The sequence below is a fragment of the Carcharhinus amblyrhynchos genome, chromosome 15, assembly GCF_965287045.1.
Source record: "Carcharhinus amblyrhynchos chromosome 15, sCarAmb.v2.hapA, whole genome shotgun sequence".
NCBI lineage: Eukaryota > Metazoa > Chordata > Chondrichthyes > Carcharhiniformes > Carcharhinidae > Carcharhinus > Carcharhinus amblyrhynchos.
The window spans coordinates 42,712,695-42,732,878 of NC_137338.1; the positions used below are offsets into that span (position 1 = coordinate 42,712,695).

Genomic DNA, 20,184 nt, shown 5'->3' on the forward strand with positions numbered 1-20,184 from the left:
GGAGATACTGTGGTCTGCCCAGTCACTGGAGACATTGTGGTCTGCCCAGTCACTGGAGACACTGTGCCGTAGCTGTTGATTTCTGTTCTTAAACTTCATGGAACTTCAGAATTCAGCCCAGATGTTCTTCAAAATGAACTCACCTGCAAGTTGGATATCTGACTATTTAACTATTGCTAATGCAGCCTTATCTTGCTGATCTTACAACGTGTAAATCTGTTGAATGAATATGGTGTTCAAATTTGGTGGCTGAACATCACATCAGTGGTAGGGCTGTGTAATATTACACCGATAATGCCAAAGATGCGCTATAGAAAGCATTCTTTCTGGTTGTATCACAGCTTGGGTTTGGCTCCTGCTCTGTCCAAGACCACAAGAAATTACAAAGGATTGTGAATGAAGCCCAGCCCTCACTCAAACCAGCCTCCTATCCATTGAACTGTCAATACTTCCCATTGCCTTGGAAAAGCAGCCAGCATAATCAAGGATCCTATGCACTCCGGACATTCTTTCTCCTACCTTCTTCTGTCTGGAAAAAACACAGAAGTCTGAGGACAAGTACCAACCGACTCAAGAGCAGCTTCTTCCTACTGCCAAATGTTGTTTGAATGCACCTACCTCACATAAAGTTGATCTTTCTCTACACCCTACCTATGACTGTAACGCTACACTCTGCATTCTCTCCTTTCCTTCTCTATGTATGGTATGCTTTGTTTCTATAGCATGCAAGAAACAGAACTTTTCACTGAATACCAATACATGTAACAGTAATAATTCAAATCTAATCAGTTGCTTCTGGCACACATAGAGGATGCCCTCATGAGCGCCCTTCTCGAGCTGTGCATTGCAAGAAGTGCATTCGTAGGCCATGTCAGGAGTTACCAGCGGCACTCAGCTTCTGTAGTGCCTTTACAGAAATCAAACTGGGCCAAGACTGACATGAGTCTTAAGAACATAAGAAATATGAGCAGGAGTAGGCCATCTAGCCCTTCGAGCCTGCCCCGCCATTCAATAAGATCATGGCTGATCTGAAGTGGCCCACTTTCCCACTTTCTCCCCATAACCCTTAATCCCCTTGCCTACCAAAAACCTATCTACCCGCATCTTAAATATATTTAGTGAGGTAGCCTCCACCACTTCAACGGGCAGAGAATTCCAGAGATTCACCACCCTTTGAGTGAAGAAGTTCCTCCTCAACTCCGTTCTAAACCACCCCCCCTTATCTTGAGGCTGTGCCCTCTAGTCCTGCTGTCCTTTCTGAGCAGGAAGAACCTCTCCACCTCTATCCTATCCATCCCTTTCATCATCTTATACATCTCAATAAGATCCCCCCCTCATCCTTCTAAACTCTAACGAGTATAAGCCCAGTCTATTCAGCCTCTCTTCATAGCTCAACCCCCTCAACTCCGGTATCAGCCTAGTGAACCTCCTCTGCACTCCCTCCAAGGCCAAAATATCCTTGCGCAAGTACGGCGACCAAAACTGCACACAGTACTCCAGCTGCGGCCTCACCAGTGCCCTGTACAGTTGCAGCAAGACCTCCCTGCTTTTATATTCTATCCCCCTCGCTATAAAGGCCAGCATCCCATTCGCCTTCTTGATCACCTGCCGCACCTGCAGACAGGGTTTTTGCGACTCATGCACAAGGACCCCCAGGTCCCTCTGCACCGTAGCATGCTGCAGCTTTTCGCCCTGTAAGTAGTAGTCCTTCCTACTATTATTCCTGCCAAAGTGGATAACCTCACACTTGCCAGCATTGTATTCCATCTGCCAGGTCCTCGCCCACTCGCTCAGCCTATCTAGATCCCTCTGCAGACTTTCTACACCCTCCACACAATTTGCTGTTCCACTTATCTTTGTGTCGTCAGCAAATTTCGACACCTTACACTCGGCTCCCTCCTCCAGATCGTCTATATAAATGGTAAATAGCTGAGGCCCCAGCACCGATCCCTGGGGCACTCCACTAGTCACCAACTGCTAATCCAAATAGCACCATTGACACCCACTCTCTGCCTCCTATTTGACAGCCAATCCCCTATCCACACTAACACCTTACCCCCAAATCCATGCCCCCTAACCTTCTGTAACAACCTTTTGTGCGGCACCTTATCAAACGCCTTCTGGAAATCGAGAAACACCACACCCACCAGTTCCCCTCTATCCACCGCACTAGACACATCCTCATAGAATTCCAATAAATTCATCAGACACGGCTTCCCCTTAACGAATCCATGCTGCGTCTGCTTTATCAAACAATTCTTCTCAAGATGCCTCACTATTTCCTCTTTGATTACGGATTCAAGCATTTTTCCAACAACAGACGTTAAACTAACTGGCCTATAATTCCCTGCTTTTTGCCTGCCACCCTTTTTAAACAGCAGCGTAACATTAGCCGTTTTCCAATCTTCCGGCACTTCCCCAGAATCCAGCGAGGTTTGGAAAATAATCACTAAGGCATCCACTATCACCTCCGCCCAAAATACTGGGAGATAAGCTGAACTGTATAAAATATTTGTACTTTTTTTTGGTATGTGGTTGACACTTCAAAACATTTACACACAGCAGCAACTACACCTTAATTTATTGCTCACTTCCTGTTCAATGTGGGTTTTTTTGCTCTGAAGTGACCTAGATTTATTTCAAATGGGTGGTACATAAGGTAAACACAGAAAGATGCCAATGCTAAATGCTGACTGACAGGCAGTTGATTGGCCTTGGAGAGTGGCCAAGTTGGGATTTATAGTGATTCCTCTAAAGAACCAAACCACCAGGACACCTAAAAGGGGGTTAGGACAATGATGTAATGGAATCAACAATAGGCATGATAATTCTTCATAGGACCAGCAGAAGGTGAACAGTCCTGGCTCAGCAACAATTAGATTTTTAAAAGTTGACAGTCCCATTTTCCAAGTGGTCTTTTGATTGTTCTCTTTAAGGACCCCTAGTTTGATCACTTCAAATTCAATTCTGTTGGATGGACTTGTGAAGCCAGTTGAAGCTCAAATTGGGGTGCTATATTAAGTTTGCAGATGACACCAAGGTTAGTGGCATATTGGACAATGAAGAAGGTTATCTAGGAATGCAATGGGATCTTGATCAATTAAGTCAGTGGGCTGATGAATGACAAATGAGTTTAATTTAGATAAAAACAAGGTGATGCATTTTGGTTGATCTATCAAGGGCAGGACTTACTCACTTAATGGTAGAGCATTGGGCAGAGTTGTAGAACAGAGAGATCTAGGGGTACAAGTTCATAGCTTCTTGAAAGTGGAGTCACAGGTGGACAGGGTGGTGAAGAAGGCATTCATCATGCTTGGTTTCATTGATCAAAACATTGAATTCAGGTGTTGGGATGTCTTGTTGAAGTTGTACAAGACATTGGTAAGGCTACACTTGGAATACTATGCACAGTTTTTGTCACCCTATTATAGAAAGAATATTATTAAACTAGTGCAGAGAAGATTTACTAGGCTGCTACCAGAACTTGATGGTTTGAGTCATAAGGATAGGCTGATTAGACTGGGACGCTTTTCTCTGGAGTGTAAGAGACTTATAGGGGTGATCTTATAGACATCTATAAAATAATGAGGGGCATAAATCAGTCAGATAGTGAATATCTTTCCCAAAGGTAGGCGAGTCTAAAACTAGATTTAAGATGGGAGGGGAAAGATACAAAAGAGTTCAAAGGGGCAATTTGTTCAGACAGAGGGTGGTGAGTGTCTGGAACAAGCTGCCAGAGATAGTCGTAGAGGTGGGTACAATTTTGTCTTTTAAAAAGCATTTAGGCAGTTACATGAGTAACATGGGTATAGAGAGATATGGGCCAAATGCAAGCAATTGGGACTAGCTTAGTGGTTAAAAAAACGTGTGGCATGGGCAGGTTGGACCAAAGAGCCTGTTTCTATGCTGTAAACCTCTATGACTATATAGAAACTGGGACCTATTTCCCATCTGATTGCCAGCCTGTTTAAAGACTGCAACAGTAAAAGCTCAACAGATATTCAGCCGTAAATTAATTTCCCCAAATATTGGTAAAGACAAGGCAGCAATGAAAAAAAAACTGGGCCACAAAGATTCCTGGCTCTTACATATAACCTGGCCTTAATTTCATCATTATGTGTATATTTCATTTTTTCCCATGCCTCCAAATGAGACAACTAATTTAACACCAATTTGTGCCTAACTTTGAGTCAGTTATTTTATATGTAAGGGCAAGTTTGAGTCCGCACTTTCCGTCTGTGGGAATGGTGGCAGCACATGCTCAAATTCCGGAGGGTGTGATTCGCACCAATGAGTTTCTGAGTTAAAATCTTACAAGCCCCCTTGCTGGCGGAGTGGCCTGAAACACGCCGCAGGACTGAAGAAAGCTCATTTTAATATATTAGCATGTCATTAGCAAGCATTCTCTCCAGATATTGAGCACTTGCAGAATTTTCAGCTAGCACTGGCGTGACATCACATTTACAACAGCTCTACGTAAGTGTGAACCTGGCAACTTCACCTCAGAGGGGGATTTCTGAGGTAAGCGCTCAGGCAGCCAGCACCCTCCATGGTGTGCACTGCTCAGGGGCACTGGAGAAGACTCGAGGGACACAAATAGGTTGAACTCAGGGCCATGGGTAAGGGTCCCAGAATCACCATTTTGGAGAGATGGGTTGGGAGGGGTTGCTTTCAGGCCTTACCTTCCCTTTGTGTCGAGGTGCCCTTTGCTCTAAAGGGGTTTTGAAGGCTGATATGTGGGCAGCCACTGGGTAATTTGCTGTGGACAATGGTCTGTTTGAGGTTGTGCGGTTGTTTGCAAAATCAAACAACCATTTGAGATTTAACCAAGTGAGATTTTCAAAATCTCACTAACTGTCCTGTTTGCAGCCAATACACATCTCTTTAACCTGTGCTTAACGCTCATCCTCTTTCCTGGGTTCTTGTCCGTAACACAGCTGAGGGAATGCCCTTGCTTAGTGAGGGCTAGCAAGAGGACAGGAGGGTCATAGCACTGCCATTTTCATACTCACAACACCAGGTTAAAGTCCAACAGTTTATTTGATAGCAAAAGTCACTAGCTTTCGGAGTGCTGCCCCTTTGTCAGGTGAGTGGGAGTTCCATTCACAAACAGGACATGTAAAGACACAAACTCAATTTACAACATAATGACTGGACTGCGAGTCTTTACAGGTAATCAAGTCTTAAAGGTACAGACAATGTGAGTGGAGAGAGCGTTAAGCACAGGTTAAAGAGATGTGTATTGGCTGCAAACAGGACAGTTAGTGAGGTTTTGAAAATCTCACTTGGTTAAATCTCAAATGGTTGTTTGATTTTGCAAACAACCGCACAACCTCAAACAGACCATTGTCCACAGCAAATTACCCAGCCTTCAGGAGAACAGTGACCACAACACCACACAACCCTGCCACAGCAATCTCTGCAAGACGTGCCAGATCATCAACACGGATGCCATCATCTCACGTGAGAACACCATCCACCAGGTATACAGTACATACTCTTGCAACTTGGCCAATGTTGTCTACCTGATAAGCTGAGGAAAGAATGTCCCAAGACATGGTACACTGGGGAGACTATGCAGACGCTACGACAATGGATGAATGAACACCGCTCAACAATCACCAGGTAAGACTGTTCTCTTCCTGTTGGGAAACACTTCAGCGGTCACGGGCATTCGGCCTCTGATCTTTGGTAAGCGTTCTCCAAGGCAGCCTTCACAACGCATGACAGTGCAGAGTCGCTGAGCAGAGACTGATAACCAAGTTCTGCACACATGAGGAAGGCCTCAATTGGGATCTTGGGTTCATGTCACACTATCTGTAACTCCCAAAACTTGCCTGGACTTGCAAAATTTCACTAACTATCCTGTCTGGAGATAATATACATCTCTTTAATCTGTGCTTAACACTCTCTGCATTCACATTGTCTGTACCTTTAAGACTTGATTACCTGTAAAGACTCGCATTCCAATCACTATTTTGTAAACTGAGTTTGTGTCTGTATATGCCCTGTTTGTGAATAAAACTCCTACTCACCTGATGAAGGGGCAGCACTCTGAAAGCCAGTGGCTTTTGCTACCAAATAAACCTGTTGGATTTTAACCTGGTGTTGTGATACTTCTTACTGTGTTTACCCTAGGCCAACGCCGGCATCTCGACGTCATTCTCATATTCCACAGAGATGAGTCATCAGCTGAATGTGGTGTTCCCCCAAACATGGTGGCATGAACAGACAGGATGGGGGCTCTGTGGCAGCACGAGGTAAAATTTATTGACAACACTTGGAACAAAATGGTGACCTTACTGCAACAATGCCTATATTCACCCATGCCCACTAAGTACCTATGGTTTCTTAATTTTCTTCACTCTCCCACTTCTTCTAGGTGGCTCCCCAGGATTCACAGTTGGGGTTCAGGCAGCCTGCTGACTTTCATGGTCTTTGGTCTGAGATGGCTGTTGTGGGTGCCCCTGAGGAGCCAGGACCTTGAGCATATAGGCCTGCTTTTGGCACGCGCAGATGTTGGACTGCTGCCCTCCTCAGTGTAAGGGGCTAGAGGCATGTCACTTACAGGGAGAGGGGTGTCAGCTGGGTCAGAGACGCCCAGGGTGCTTTGAATTTTGCAACTCTGCATTTGTAGCTCCAACGACTGTGGGATAACAGAGCCCAGGGGCACATCAATGGCCTGGAGCTCAAAGTCCTCAGCCCTGACATCTTAGTGCCAGTTCCCTGGGAACCCCTGCCTTCATCTGTTGTGGATCTTCAGCTGTGAGGTGTTCACCAGTGAGTGACCCAAAAGCCTGCCTACTGATTGTGACTCCTGCTGACCCCTCTGGTACTGGGTGTGAGTTACGGCTGTGACATGGTGGGTGAGATAAATCCTGCCTGCACAGCTGGACTCCAGTGGTTCTGGGGACATAGGGATGGCCCAACCTGTTCTGGTGGTCAACCTGCAAGAGAAGGGACATGGCATCAGTGTATTACAGAGGATACAGAGGGAACGTTGATTACTCACTTGAGACTTGAGGACTGACAGCATTTGTGTTGAGGATTCTCACATTTCTCTGCTGCCCCCACTTCAATAGCAGTGCAGACACGGTCTTCCTCCTCTCCAGCCAGCTCAAGTGTTCACTTTTTGAAGCATGTGAGGGTTTGCAACTTGAGCATGGCTCCAGCTTGCTGCGCCCACTGACGCCTGTTATGCTCCAGTTTATCCTGCAATGACACAGATCTGGAGAATGTAGGTGGGAATGGTTATGAAGTGTGGCAGGTGTGGGGCTTGGGTGCGATTGGAATTTGAGGCTGCCATCTCCTGCAGAAATTGTGAAACAAGTTCTGGGAACTGTTTATATGGAGCTTCCCAGTGCCTGCAGCCATTAAGTCATTGTGGGGCAGGTACATCAGAAGGAATGCATCGTGGAGCAGTGTGAACTTCATGGGAATTGAAAATAATACTAATAAGTTGTAAGATTTGGCCTGAAAACATGGCAGGAAACACTCCATATTTCATGCCACAACCAACATTCTGCTATTTTTAGCACCATTTTGCCAGTTGTGTTTAAACTCTTACACCTGGGAGAAAGTGAGAGAAAATGTTGTCATATATTAGGGTGAGATTTTAAACCATATTTCACAGGAAAGAGGTTGTACCACTTAATTCTTATACTTATTAGGCAGCTCACTGACACAGTGGTTAGTACTGCTACTTCACAAGGCCAGGGATCTGGATTCGTTTCCAGCTTCAGGTGACTGTCTGTGTGGAGTTTGCACATCCTCTCCATGTCTGCGTGGGTTTCCTCTTGGTCTTCTGGTTTCCTCCCACAGTCCAAAGATGTGTCGTTTTAGTGGATTAATCATGGTAAATACGCAAGGTTATGAGGAGGGGTGGGCCTGGTTGAGATGTACTTTCAGAGAGTCAGAGCAGCCTTCATAGACCGAGTGACCTCCTTCTGCACTGTAAGGATTCTACAGTTTTATGATTGGTATGAAAGAAAAAGTTATGATATATAAAATACACAGAGACATTATAACATAAGAATAACACTCAAGAAATGTGCTTCCTTCACAGGATAGTAAATGAACACTGTGATTTTATTGATGCCATTGCCCATCCTTGATGGTAAAGACATAATGGAAGGTATGTGAGGCTGCCGCAGTGCTCCCGCTATAGAGTCTGATTTACAGGAGCGCAAATCAGCAAACTGGGTCCAGAGGTCAGGATGATGAGAAAATCTCCAGTGTCGTACATTGGGGAAATTGATCTCCATGCCTGTTTGTCTGACTTGTGCTTTCATTGAACAGGACCGCCGTGCTGGAAATCTGAAATAAAATTAGTAAATGCAGGAAACATTCAGCAGCTCAGGCAGCAATAATGGAGAGAGAAACTGAGTTAATGGGTGGAATTTTCTGCTCTGGGCCTAATTCTAGAGTGAAAGACACTGGTGAGTGGGATGATGAGCATGTGGAGTTGTGCACTGTTTATGAATTATGCAGCCAGGAAGATTAAGTCACATTGCATGGCAGAGTGTAAGTCAAACACCCCTCTCTTGTGTCTGACCACCATATTTAATAGCCACTGAGTCATTCAGCATGTCAGGACTAGGCACTGAGATGGACTTCAGGAAGCAACATGCCTCACAGTTCAGCATTGCCTCCCTGGAGACACTTCTCCAGGATGTGGAGGACAAAAAGGATGTCCCCTTTCTCAGGGATGGGAGCAGGAGGTCCACCTGACCCACCACGGAGGCCTGACAGGAGGTTACCAGACAGATCAGTGCCACTGGGGTACAGAGAAGGAACTAGAACTTTGCGGAGCAGGAAGTACATGAATGACATAACCCACGCTGCCAGGGTAAGTAAACTCTTTACTCTCTATACTGAATCTGCCCATTGCCAAAAGCCCTTCACAAAGTGCTGGATGCTGCCTTTTTGTCCCACTGCAGTTCATGTGGTCCGTTGGTAGAGGTGCAACACACAAGTTGTTGACCCAGCCACATTTATTAACAAGATGACCTTTCAACTTAATACCCCATTTGGCCACTTCAGAGATTCTTTAGTGCCTGCACTATCCAGGGAAAACTGTCTCCAGTAAATATTTAAATACCATTTCAAAGCATTAAAAATTCTCCTCTCAGTGACAGGAAATTGCCTTCCTGCCTGTTCTATTTCACAAGTCTATACAATGCTCTTTAAATCATCATATCTTAATGATTTATTGGCAAGACACAAATCTGTCTCTGTATCTCATTGTCAGACATTACTACAATTCACTTCCATGTTCAGCAGCATGAGGCCAAGAAGAATAATTACTATTGAGACAGTGCAGCTATTGAAACTGTTCGAACTCCAGATTGTAGTCACATTCAAATGCAAGTTTAAATCCAGATTCCATATGTAGCATGTAATTGTGTTTGAGATGCTGGAGGTCCAGTTGTTCATATCTTCCAGACTTCCCAAGGAAATTTCCAGGAGATGATATTTCATTGTTTTCTCATACAGAGAGTTAAAATGTCCACTTTAGTGTTTTATCAAACTTGGTGATCATGGTTATTCCTCCCCATGTCATGTTGTACTCCTTGTTCAACCTAAAACAATCTGATATCAGGCATAAAAATACTGGAAAATCCCTGTGCCTCCACAGTCAATGTAACAACAACCACTCTGCTGCAAGACAAACTCTTGCCCTTTGGGTGCATTAAGTTGTTATGCACGCATCTATCAACTTATGGTGCCTAAAGAACCACAAGGTGGGCTTGATACCTTGAACACTGGGAGATCTTTCTTATAGGTATACAATGTTCCACACTCAGATCGAAGACTGTACAACCAGGCCCCACACTGGGAAGAGCTAATCCCCCAGGGGTCACCTGACCCAGACTCCTCAAGGGGCAATACACACCCCTTACCCCATCATACGTTACATACCTATATCACACGTGCACACTGGCACCAAACCTCATCTTTGCCATAAATCCTCCATGAGGTCTCATTTGCATTAAATCTCAATTTACTGAGGCTTGCACTCGTTGGTCATGTGACAACCTCACCTGCCCCACCTCCATCACCAGTCTGACCATTATAGAAACTTAGAAAATTGGAATTGTAGCGCACAAGGGAATATCTTCCCCGGCTTCCCAATCCTGTTAGCACCATAGGACTGTCATCTGATAAATGCAGGCTGACAAAGCCATACAATGCACACTGTAATATTAGTTTGATGTCCTGGTGTTTTTGCTCAATTACTTTTATTTCACATCATTTTCTCTGAAGTTTTATGTGTGGTTAGTCAGCGATTTGATGAATTAAATAGATGAACGGCAGTTTCCAACAACACGGATTGTACAAAGCTATTGGAGGAAGTGTTATTTCCATATTTATTTAGTTCGAACTGGGCAAAAAACTCCTTTTAACAGAGAGAAACATAAGTTAGTTTTTTTTTATACACGCCAGTAATCTTGTTTGTCCCACATTCTTTAATAATGATGTGAACATTGTGTGCTGCCTTGCAATAATTATAAAAAGAAGTAAGTGTATTTAAAGAACAATATTATACAGTAAAATTAAACATTAGCAGAACAGAAAAATTTATCTTCACGTTTCTTAAATAAAACAGTTTACCTTATGGTTTAACATAGCCAACATTTTCTAAATTGGCTAAGTTTTCTAAGCTGGCAGCAAAAATAACGATTCAACATCAATGCATCAGTCTTTCTGCAGATCTTCATTATCAAACTAAGTTTGCCAATACATCCATTTAGTCACCATCTGTAAACACTGTTGCTCAAGTCATATTTTGAATGTTCTTTTAAAAAGTAAATTCTCTCCGATGAGGTTATTCATAGATGGAAGAAAACTAGGCCTTGTTAGAACTGGGATCAGAGGTGGACAGGGCCTATATAATGCCCCACCAGTTGATCTGATAGCTCCTTGGTTCCACCTGCCCTGAGAGGCAGGATTGAGTGGGCAGGTGTGACATGGCCACCCACACATGCGCACAGCTGGTAGCCGACCTGGCTCATTCAGGCTTGTTAAACTGGGACTTCCCAGTTGGCCTTCACATTACTGCAGGCAGCAGAGGTGAGACTAGGTGCCGGGGTGAGCCAGTGCTCCAGACAGACCGAGAGGTTCTCCATGCTTGCCTGTTCCAGCAGCAAGTATAGCTCCATCTAGGGGGCTTTGAAACATACAGTGGTGCAGAATCAGGCTAAAAATGCCACTTTTTAACAACATATGAACATAAAACATTATTGAGGGGACCCCTCTGCTCTCCCCTATTTATCTTCTTTTTCAGGTGCTGCTCCTTTCAAGGTGGAAGGCCTTTGTTTGGGCCTCTAGCTTCAAAAACCTTCAACTGGGTGGCATTCCCACCTTCTGGCCATTGATTAACCATCCCATGGAAAATCACAATGAGTACCTTTTTCCCAAACAGTGGGCAGGATTTTTTGGATTGAGGGGCTTCTTTCACTGTCTCCTGAAGAGTCAGTAGGGAATAGGGAATCCTTTTGCATTGCACTGATTTGGCTACACTTCAGTCAGTTAATACTCCACAGGGCGTCAACTGCTCAGGGTGAAACTTCCACTCCTATCTGGGAAGGAAGCGCCACCTTAGAGAGTTGCTGGCTAATGCGATTGGCTCTGTGGTCCCAGCAATACAGGTTTGAACAGTAGCCATTGCAAGAAGTACAGACAAATTATTTCTGGTTGCATCACAGCTTGGTATGGTTCCTGCTCTGGACTGCAAGGAGCTACACAAGGTTGTGAATGTAGCCTAATCCATCATGCAAACCAATCTCGCATCCATTGATTCTATTTACACTTCCTGCTGCCTCAGCAAAGCAGCCTGTATAATTAATGCACCCCGGACATTCTCTCTTCCACCTTCTTCCATCGGGAAAAAGATACAAAAGTCTGAGGTCATTGCCAATAGATCAAGAACAGCTTCTTCCCTGCCGCTGTCAGACTTTTGAATGGACATACCTTGCATTAGGTTGATCTTCCTCTGCAGCCTAGCTATGACTGTAACACTACATTCTGCACTCTCTCATTTCCTTCTCTATGAACAGTATGCTTTGTCTGTATAGCACGCAAGAAACAATACTTTTCACTGTATGTTAATATATGTGACAATAATCAAATCAAAAACCAGACAAACAGGAGTTAATGGAGGCTAGACCTCAAGGTAGTTCCAAGGTGTTGGCAGGGCCTTGCTGGCGGTCCCAACAAGGGGATTGGGTGGCTTGGGTTTGAGAGGCCAGCAAGGGGAGTTAAAGTGGGCAGGGGTAGTTGTGACATTATGGAGGTGCCTCCAATGGGCACAGGGAGCTCTGAAAGGTGGATGGGCCACCGGACACCTCCACAACCTCCAGTAAAATGGTGACAGATCAGGGCAGGTGTACCAGCTAATGGGGAGGTAAGTTTGCCCTTTGGAATTGTTACAAATAGGATTGAATATGAGTAAGAAGTGCAAAAACTCAATGTGGTCAAGCTCCTTGGATCTGTCAACTGATCTGTCAATATCAGCTGTCACAACTATTAGAAGCATCTATCTGAAGGAACTGTCAAATTGTCAAGAGGACCTATCAAGACCATCTATCAAAGGGAGCTCTCAAGCATTCAAGGTATTTAATGGTCTTTCTCTTAACACTTAGGCTGGCCACTCACTATATTTTACAAGCTCCTCTTCCTTCAACCACACTGTGGGTGACCCTAAACTTTTTATCCAGAGCAGAGGTTGGGAAGCCTGCAAGGAACCTCTGCCATGCACCTACCTTCCTTTGACTTCCTTTGAACTTCCCTTCCAGCTTCTGCTTCTTCCCCTTCCTTCCTGCGCCTTGCTAGTTATCTTCCAAGCTGATGTTCCTTCTGTTCCCTTCTCCCTCTTTGGCTTTGTATGGCTCTCACATGCTTTCTCCACTGCTTCAAAGTCCTTGATAAGTCTCACTTCTGATGAGACTTATCGATGACTTTGAGCTGGCGGACAAAGCATGTGAGAGCCATACAGAGCCGAGTTGATATATTGTCTGCTGCTCCTTGTATGTCTGTGTTATCTTTCAACTCTTTCTTCCTCTTTCCTTTCTCAGTTGATGCATTATAAAGACATAAATAGGTGTGTGAAACTCAGAAACAGAAATGCAAAATCATTTTGGATTGGTGGCAGATGTCAGTTTGATTCAACTGGTAACTAAATATAAATCCCATGCCTGTCAGTCATCAGATACCAAAATGCCAGCAGGGATTCCAAGTACCTCCAATCTCCCAAATGATTTGACCAAATTCACCGATTTATAATCTGCACATGCTAATATTAGTGTTATCCATAACAAGTTCCAAAATCATCAATTGTGAGTGTTGTTCCTGACATGCTGAGACAGCTAAAGAAGTGCTGATAGCATGATTAGCTGATGGTTGGCAATATGACACTGTTATTTACCTTTTCTGACAATTTATGATATCAGTGACTGACAGATGGCATCTACACTGAAATCATGGAATTTAAATAATGATTTATTTCACTGCATGTAACAAGGGAACATCACAGCTTAAAAAGTCTAAAATAAAATACTTATCCAAAGATTAAGGCAATGTAGCCAATGAGCTAAGTGTGTAGACAATAGCTCTTGTGCCCAAATGGAAACAGAGAATGCTGGAAAATCTCGGCAGGTCTGACAGCATCTGAGGAGAGAGAGAGATCTTCGACAGAGGCCCAGATTTTTTACCACAAGCTTCTCCTTCTTGGCAGAAATGGCAGAGGGGCTGAAATTCCTAAGTCCCACCTCCATGCATGACATTTTTCTCAGAGGTCAGAATGGGGGGACTGGGCATGAGGAGGCTGCCTCCATTACAGTGTGCAGATTGGACCTGGTAAGAGCAGATCTAAACTTTATGGCTTTGTTTGGATGACTAGGATATCCTTTTGCAGAGGGAAGGTACCCCTCTGGATTGGTTCCCAGTACAGTTTATGGGGAGGTAAGTTTATCCTTTGAAATTGTCACAGATTGGATTGAATATTAAAAAGTGCATAAACTCATTACCATCAAGCTCCTTGAAATTGTCAACAGAACTGTCAAAATCACCTGCCACAATTATCAGGTGCATCTATCAAAAGGAGCTGTCAAAAGTGTTAAGAGGACCTGTCGAAAATATCTGCCAAAGGAACTCTCAAGTTACCAAGGCATTTAAAAGCTATTTCCTTTAAAGCTTTGAAAAAAATGTATGGAGTGTTAAAAAATTGATTGCTATTTGCTTGTGGATTGATGTAAACTTGAAGGTTTCATTACTGGATTAGTGCTGCACAACGGATTTCACAACTATCCATTATCACAGTGGGGTGCTGGCAATTTAACAGTTTAATTGACAGTTACAAGTAGTTATGGACTCTTCAAAGTGGGACTATTAATTCCAATGATTGTTGATATAAGGGATTGTGTACTTGAATTAAATGCTTGTTGTTATAAGGCCCTCCAAAGCCTGGCTGCTGCCTTCCCCATCTCTTCCCACCTGATACAACCACTCCCCAAATCCTTCCCACTTACCTTATACATGTACCCTTTCCCTGGCTTGTCAACGACCATTAAACTTGGCTGGCCTTTTAAATTGAGATAAAAAGCAGGTATGGATTATTTACCTGATGACTGCAATGTCCCCTGATGGCAGGCCCTGTGAGTAAGCTTTACTACACAGATGTTGCCTAGCCTGAGTTGGAAGGTCAGGTGAGAAAGGATTGTCTGGATTTCCAGGTAAATACTTTTGAGTAGAGTGACAATCTGACTCAATTGCTATTCCATTGGAAGTAACAGCCATTGCCTGCTTATACAACATTAGAGGACTGGAGCTTTATGCTATTTGGCCTGAGCATAGTTTTAAGAGGGTAAGGATTACTGCAAGAAGGCCTTCTTGTATTTACTTCTCCTGTAGTTGTTCATTCTGTTTGCTCCTTCCTTTTGCTGCTACTCCTCCTCCTCTTTTAGCTATAAAGGCAGTAATAAAGAAAAAGGTGTGATGCCAGAATCACCTTTCAAGATTCAGAACATTCTACACAATTGCAAGCACTTTGAACTCATTCAAGTAGCAAAAACTCAACATTTAACATTAAAAAAAGTCACAAAAGCTTCTAGTATTTTAACAACTGGGGAATCCCTTTATGTGGTTCAGAAAGTAGTGGCCTCGCAACTGATAACTGCCCACAGTGAGACTAATGGGTACAAAAGCAAAAATTGTGTTGACAGGACAACATTGTGCCTTTATTGCTGAGGCCTCTGCATTTTTCCATTAGAAGCTTCCATTGCCCAAGTTTAAATCTACTCCAAAATTGAAACAGAAGGGCAATAAGTTAATGCTTCAATCCTACTAGTGATTTTGACTGCACAACTACATATTTTTGAGTGTAAAAGATGCAGTATGAACATGAAAACAATCTCCTATATCTGCAAAGTGATAATTTGCTTATGAAATAAATGACATAAGCAGACTTAGGCATTAATGTATCAGATGGAAATTGACCACGTTGTGAGAGAGGCTAAAAAATAAACATTGTTGGGGCTTTGACTTGGTAACTTTCGTGTGTAATTGTTTTCAAATGAAAGGAAAAGTAGTAATTTTGGTGCTGGGTCAAGCTCATTGACAGGTATTATTTGAGGAAGTTACAAGTTGATAAAACAGTGCAATGGGTGAGACACATTCTTCATTTCTTCATCAGTAAAATGATTTACAACATTGCACCTATCCTCTTAGTTACTTAGCAACTAATTTCCTGCTACATGAATACCTTTCTTAGTGGTCGCAAGTAGATCGCTTTGTGGTTAGAACTTACATGTTAACCCAACATCATTTAAGGTAGAAAGACCAAAACAATTTTAAATAAGATAATATCTACAGAATTTGCATTTTATTTTTCCTTAATATGTCTATCAATTAATAAAAATCAGGGTTAAATCATTAAGTTAAATGACTTGGAAATTTGCAAAATAATGTTAAAGATGGTCACAAAAACAATAAGCAGCTGAAATTTGTTCTTTTATTTGCCTCATTACCTTTTGCCATTTCTTTTATAAAAAAAGAATTTGGCGGCACAGTTTCACAGTGGTTAGCACTGCTGCCTCACAGCGCCAGGGACCCGGGTTTGATTCCCGGCTTGGGTGACTATCTGTGCGGGGTCTGCATGTTCTCCTCACGTCTGCATGAGTTTCCTCCAGGTGCTCCTTCCACAGTCCAATAGATGTGCTGGTTAGATGCATTGAACATACTAAATTCTCCCTCAGTGTACCCGAACCGGAGTGTGGTGATCAGGGGATTTTCACAGTAACTTCATTGCAGTGTTAATGTAACCTGTGACACTGATTAAAAAACTTTAAACTTTAAAAACAGAGAGTGGTCAAATCATACAGCAGCAAAGGAGGCTATCTGGTCTATGAGACTGGGTTGGAAATTTTTCCTTTCAAGATCAAAGTGTTTGCTCCTATTGCTGAAATATTTTGGAATTTTTTACTCTCCCAACTAAGAATATACCAAGTTCCAATACACCAAAAAATGCCCATTAACTCAATCATTCAAATAAAGTTCTATGTATAAATTTGTATTGTTTTCTTAAATGTGAACTAGGTTATTATAAAATGTAAACTCCAGCTATCATTTTGGCCATATTCATGGTGCCATCACTACAGCGTCCACCCCCTCTCCCCCTCCCCCCCTCACCCCAATCAGTGCATAATAAAAATTGGCGAATAATTGAAAATCACTGAATTTTTGGTTTTACATGGATTGACTGGCAATATGATGGACAAAACAGGTAAAGTGAAAAACAGCATCAGTTCAATTTAATCTTTCTTGCAGAGTAAAGATGCTTTGGTAGCAGGCAAGGTGGAAGTCAGGTTACTGGGGTATGCCATGAACCAACCTCTTATGTAGAGCTTTTTTTTTAATCACTTGAAAATTCAGTAAATATTCTAGAAGGTAAGCAGGCAACTCAAGTTTTCATAATGGACATGGATAGAATTAAGAGTTAAGTAAAACAGTGAACATTTGTGCAAGTTGTACTTGAATTAAAAGTAAATATCATCTAAAAGGTGCAAATTAGGATAAGTAAGTGGGTGGTTTGGTGGTTAGCAACAGATGTAAAATGATACCGGAAATAACACTCATTTTACCATTTTCTCCTCCTTGTCTGTAAGGTAACACTTTTATCAGTAGCATTTACAAACAGTATAAAGGAACAAGTAATGCTAGGAAATACAACCAGTAGCATTTTCAAAATGGGTTTTATTCATCATGCAGCTGCTCTTTTGGCATTAAACATGAATGGTGAGTACTTTGAACAACTGATTATATGATGTTTCCTACATTAGAGGAACAAGTTAAAATCACAAGGTAAAAGTAGAGAAGATGTAAAAGTGGAGTGCTGAAACTCAGAAACCATCAAGGCACACAGAGTAGAAATTGGAAAGGCACAATTACTCCATTATTTTTGCATTGATTCAAAGTGGTTTTAGGTAAGCTTGGAGGTGTAAAGGCCAAGTTCCAATCTGATTCCCAAGTTCACTACAGAAGAGCTGGGCGATCACTTCCAATAGATATTGTCACACCAATTTAGCTTCAAATCAGACGTGATGTAAGTTAAGCACAATGCATCCCTATATTTGAAATGTGCTGAGGCACCCCTTGAGCAAGCGGGGACATTTATAAATTGAGGGGTCATTTGGATATATAGCTGGTGTAGACCAAATGCCTTTTCCTACCCAATGCAGTTGGAACTGGCGTTTATTTAGCACCTTCAAGGTAGAAAAATATTCCACAACTATCTAGGTCAGATAGCTAAAAGCCTTGCAAAGAGGTGGGTTTGTGAGGGTTTTAAAGGAGAGAATTAGAAACTGAAAGGAGTTGATGTTAGGAACTCCAAAGATTTGGATCAAACTGGAGGAAGAGATAACCATCAACTGTTGGGATGGAGGGAGAGCAATGCAGAATTTATGATATAATGCTGCTCTGTATATATTGTTAACTGGTCAATGGTGCCACCTCTGCTCTCCTAATAGTAAAAAAAAAAGCTATGCATAGAGTGGGAGTCTGCACATGATTGAGCATAAATTCGCAGTCTGAGGTTCAACCCATAGTATAGCTTGGGTCTTTCAACTCAATATGCCACTCTAAGATTCTAGTTTGAGACCACTATCTGGAATATAAGTAGTAAAATAATGGATGCAAGAGACATATACAGAGCGTTGTTGAATTATGGAATATACCCAATGAAATAACCCTTTCATTAATCAGATAAACTTTTATATCTCCATAAACCCTAACACAAAGAATGCCGTTATTTTGGTTATGACATGATGCTCTCTAAAGAAGAAAATATACCTTAATCAATATATTGCGTCAATTCTATATTGTTAAAGAAACTTGAGTGACTTAATTATGGTTCTGTTTATTGGGGTTCAGATGAAAGCTACAATTTGCACAAGCTTTCTGCCATTATCTGAGCCCCTCAAGTCAATTCGGTCCTTGAAATCAGCCTCAATGTCCACTATTCCCCTACAGTTGCCATTATGCAGACTTTCATATCATAAAATGCTGTAGAATGAAACGATGATCTGCAAATTTCCTCTTCTAAAAAGAAATTCCCTGCAAGTTCAATAAAATATCAATTTTGTGTGAACGGGTGGAATAGGAATGCTGTTTTGGGGCAGTACTGTACTTCAAAAAATACTTAGCTGGCCGTAAAGTGCTTTGAGACATCCCATGGCCATAAGAAGTACTATATTAATGCAAGCATTTCTTTCTCCTATTCTGCAAGAATACTGTTAGTTACTGTACTGTCTACTCAGGCTATTACTCATGATTGGTCTTGACACCCCACCCCCAATTCCCTGGAACTCCCTTCCACTGACTGGGTTAACCCTTGCTTGTTCAGTGCTACTGAGCTTCAATGAGAATGTCTATTTGGTGCATACAGCTTCTCTGCTGCACTCCATGAGGCCTAAATTTAGTTTGGTTCTCACACAAGCAAAAAGGGGTGGGTGGAGAAACCACATCAGCAATATTTTGAATGGAAGTTGGATTCCTGTCTGTGTTTCACATCATTGAATTGGCAGCCTGTCTCTTTGGCATCATGTACATTCTTTGCACATGCCCTGCTGCATTCCCCCTCCTCACATTACGCCCCCCCCCCCCACCCCCCCAAACACATGCGTGCGCACACGCACACCACCTTCCTGCAACATGTCCAATATATCCTCTGAAAAGGTTTGAAACTTTTAGAATAATTTCTGTGCCTTTAAAGTGGTTAATATGCTTTTTGACTTCTCCTGCAGTTATTTCTCTTCAAGTGGCCACACTTCATTAGACTTTTAACTGCGACACTTTAGGTGTTTCTTGCATACCTGATCCCCAACCTTCTCACATGTAATCAGTGGCACTAAGGGCCACGGGCGGCATGGTGACACTATGGTTAGCACAGTTGCCTCACAGTGCCAGGGATCCAGGTTCGGTTCCCAGCTTGGGTCACTGTCTGTGCAGAGTCTGCACATTCTCCCTGTGTTTGCATGGGTTTCCTCCAGGTGCTCTGGGTTCATCCCACAGTCTGAAAGATGTGATGGTTAGGTGCATTGGCCATGCTAAATTCTCCCTCAGTGCACCTGAACAGATACCGGAGTATGGCAACTAGGGGATTTTTACAGTAACTCTATTACAGTGTTCATGTAAGCTTAGTTGTGACAATAATAAATAGACTTTAATTTAAATGCTATTCATGGACGATGTCCATTCAGTCTAGCTCCTTGTTGTTTTAGCATGTGTAGTCGCAAGAGTAATGGGATCTTGGCAGCTTTTTAGCTGGGATCCTGAAACAGCTGAGGACAGCTGGAGAGCGACAGTACCCATGATGTTCTGTGATTACACCTATGCAGATGGAACCTGATGTGATGAGACCTGTATCTGATTTCCCACCATATTTTCTCTCACTCGTTCCAGCAGTAACTGTTTTGCATCTGAACAGACTGCGAAACCTCATGTGTTTCAGAATATGAGCACATTTGCTTTTTATCATCTCATTTTTAACTAAGAGCTAAGCAATTAATGACATTAATTCATTTTTGCTGGGATTCAACTTTATTGATTTTAAAAAAGAAGTCTATAAAGTCTGCTAAATTAAAATCCCCATAAAGTAGCAGGATTTATAATATTGGACAGATGTTTGTT

At 42.6% G+C, this 20,184-nt stretch overlaps 1 protein-coding gene across 1 annotated transcript in view; it reads left to right on the top strand.

Annotated features, from left to right (window-relative positions):
• Nucleotides 1-17,219: 17,219 nt before the first annotated feature.
• Nucleotides 17,220-20,184, top strand: part of LOC145352975 (uncharacterized) — a 64,401-nt gene continuing 61,436 nt past the window's right edge. The window contains exon 1 of the mRNA XM_080203282.1: nucleotides 17,220-17,292. Coding sequence (XP_080059408.1) covers nucleotides 17,244-17,292 — 49 coding nt within the window. The 5' untranslated portion in view covers nucleotides 17,220-17,243. The remainder of the gene's footprint in view (nucleotides 17,293-20,184) is intronic.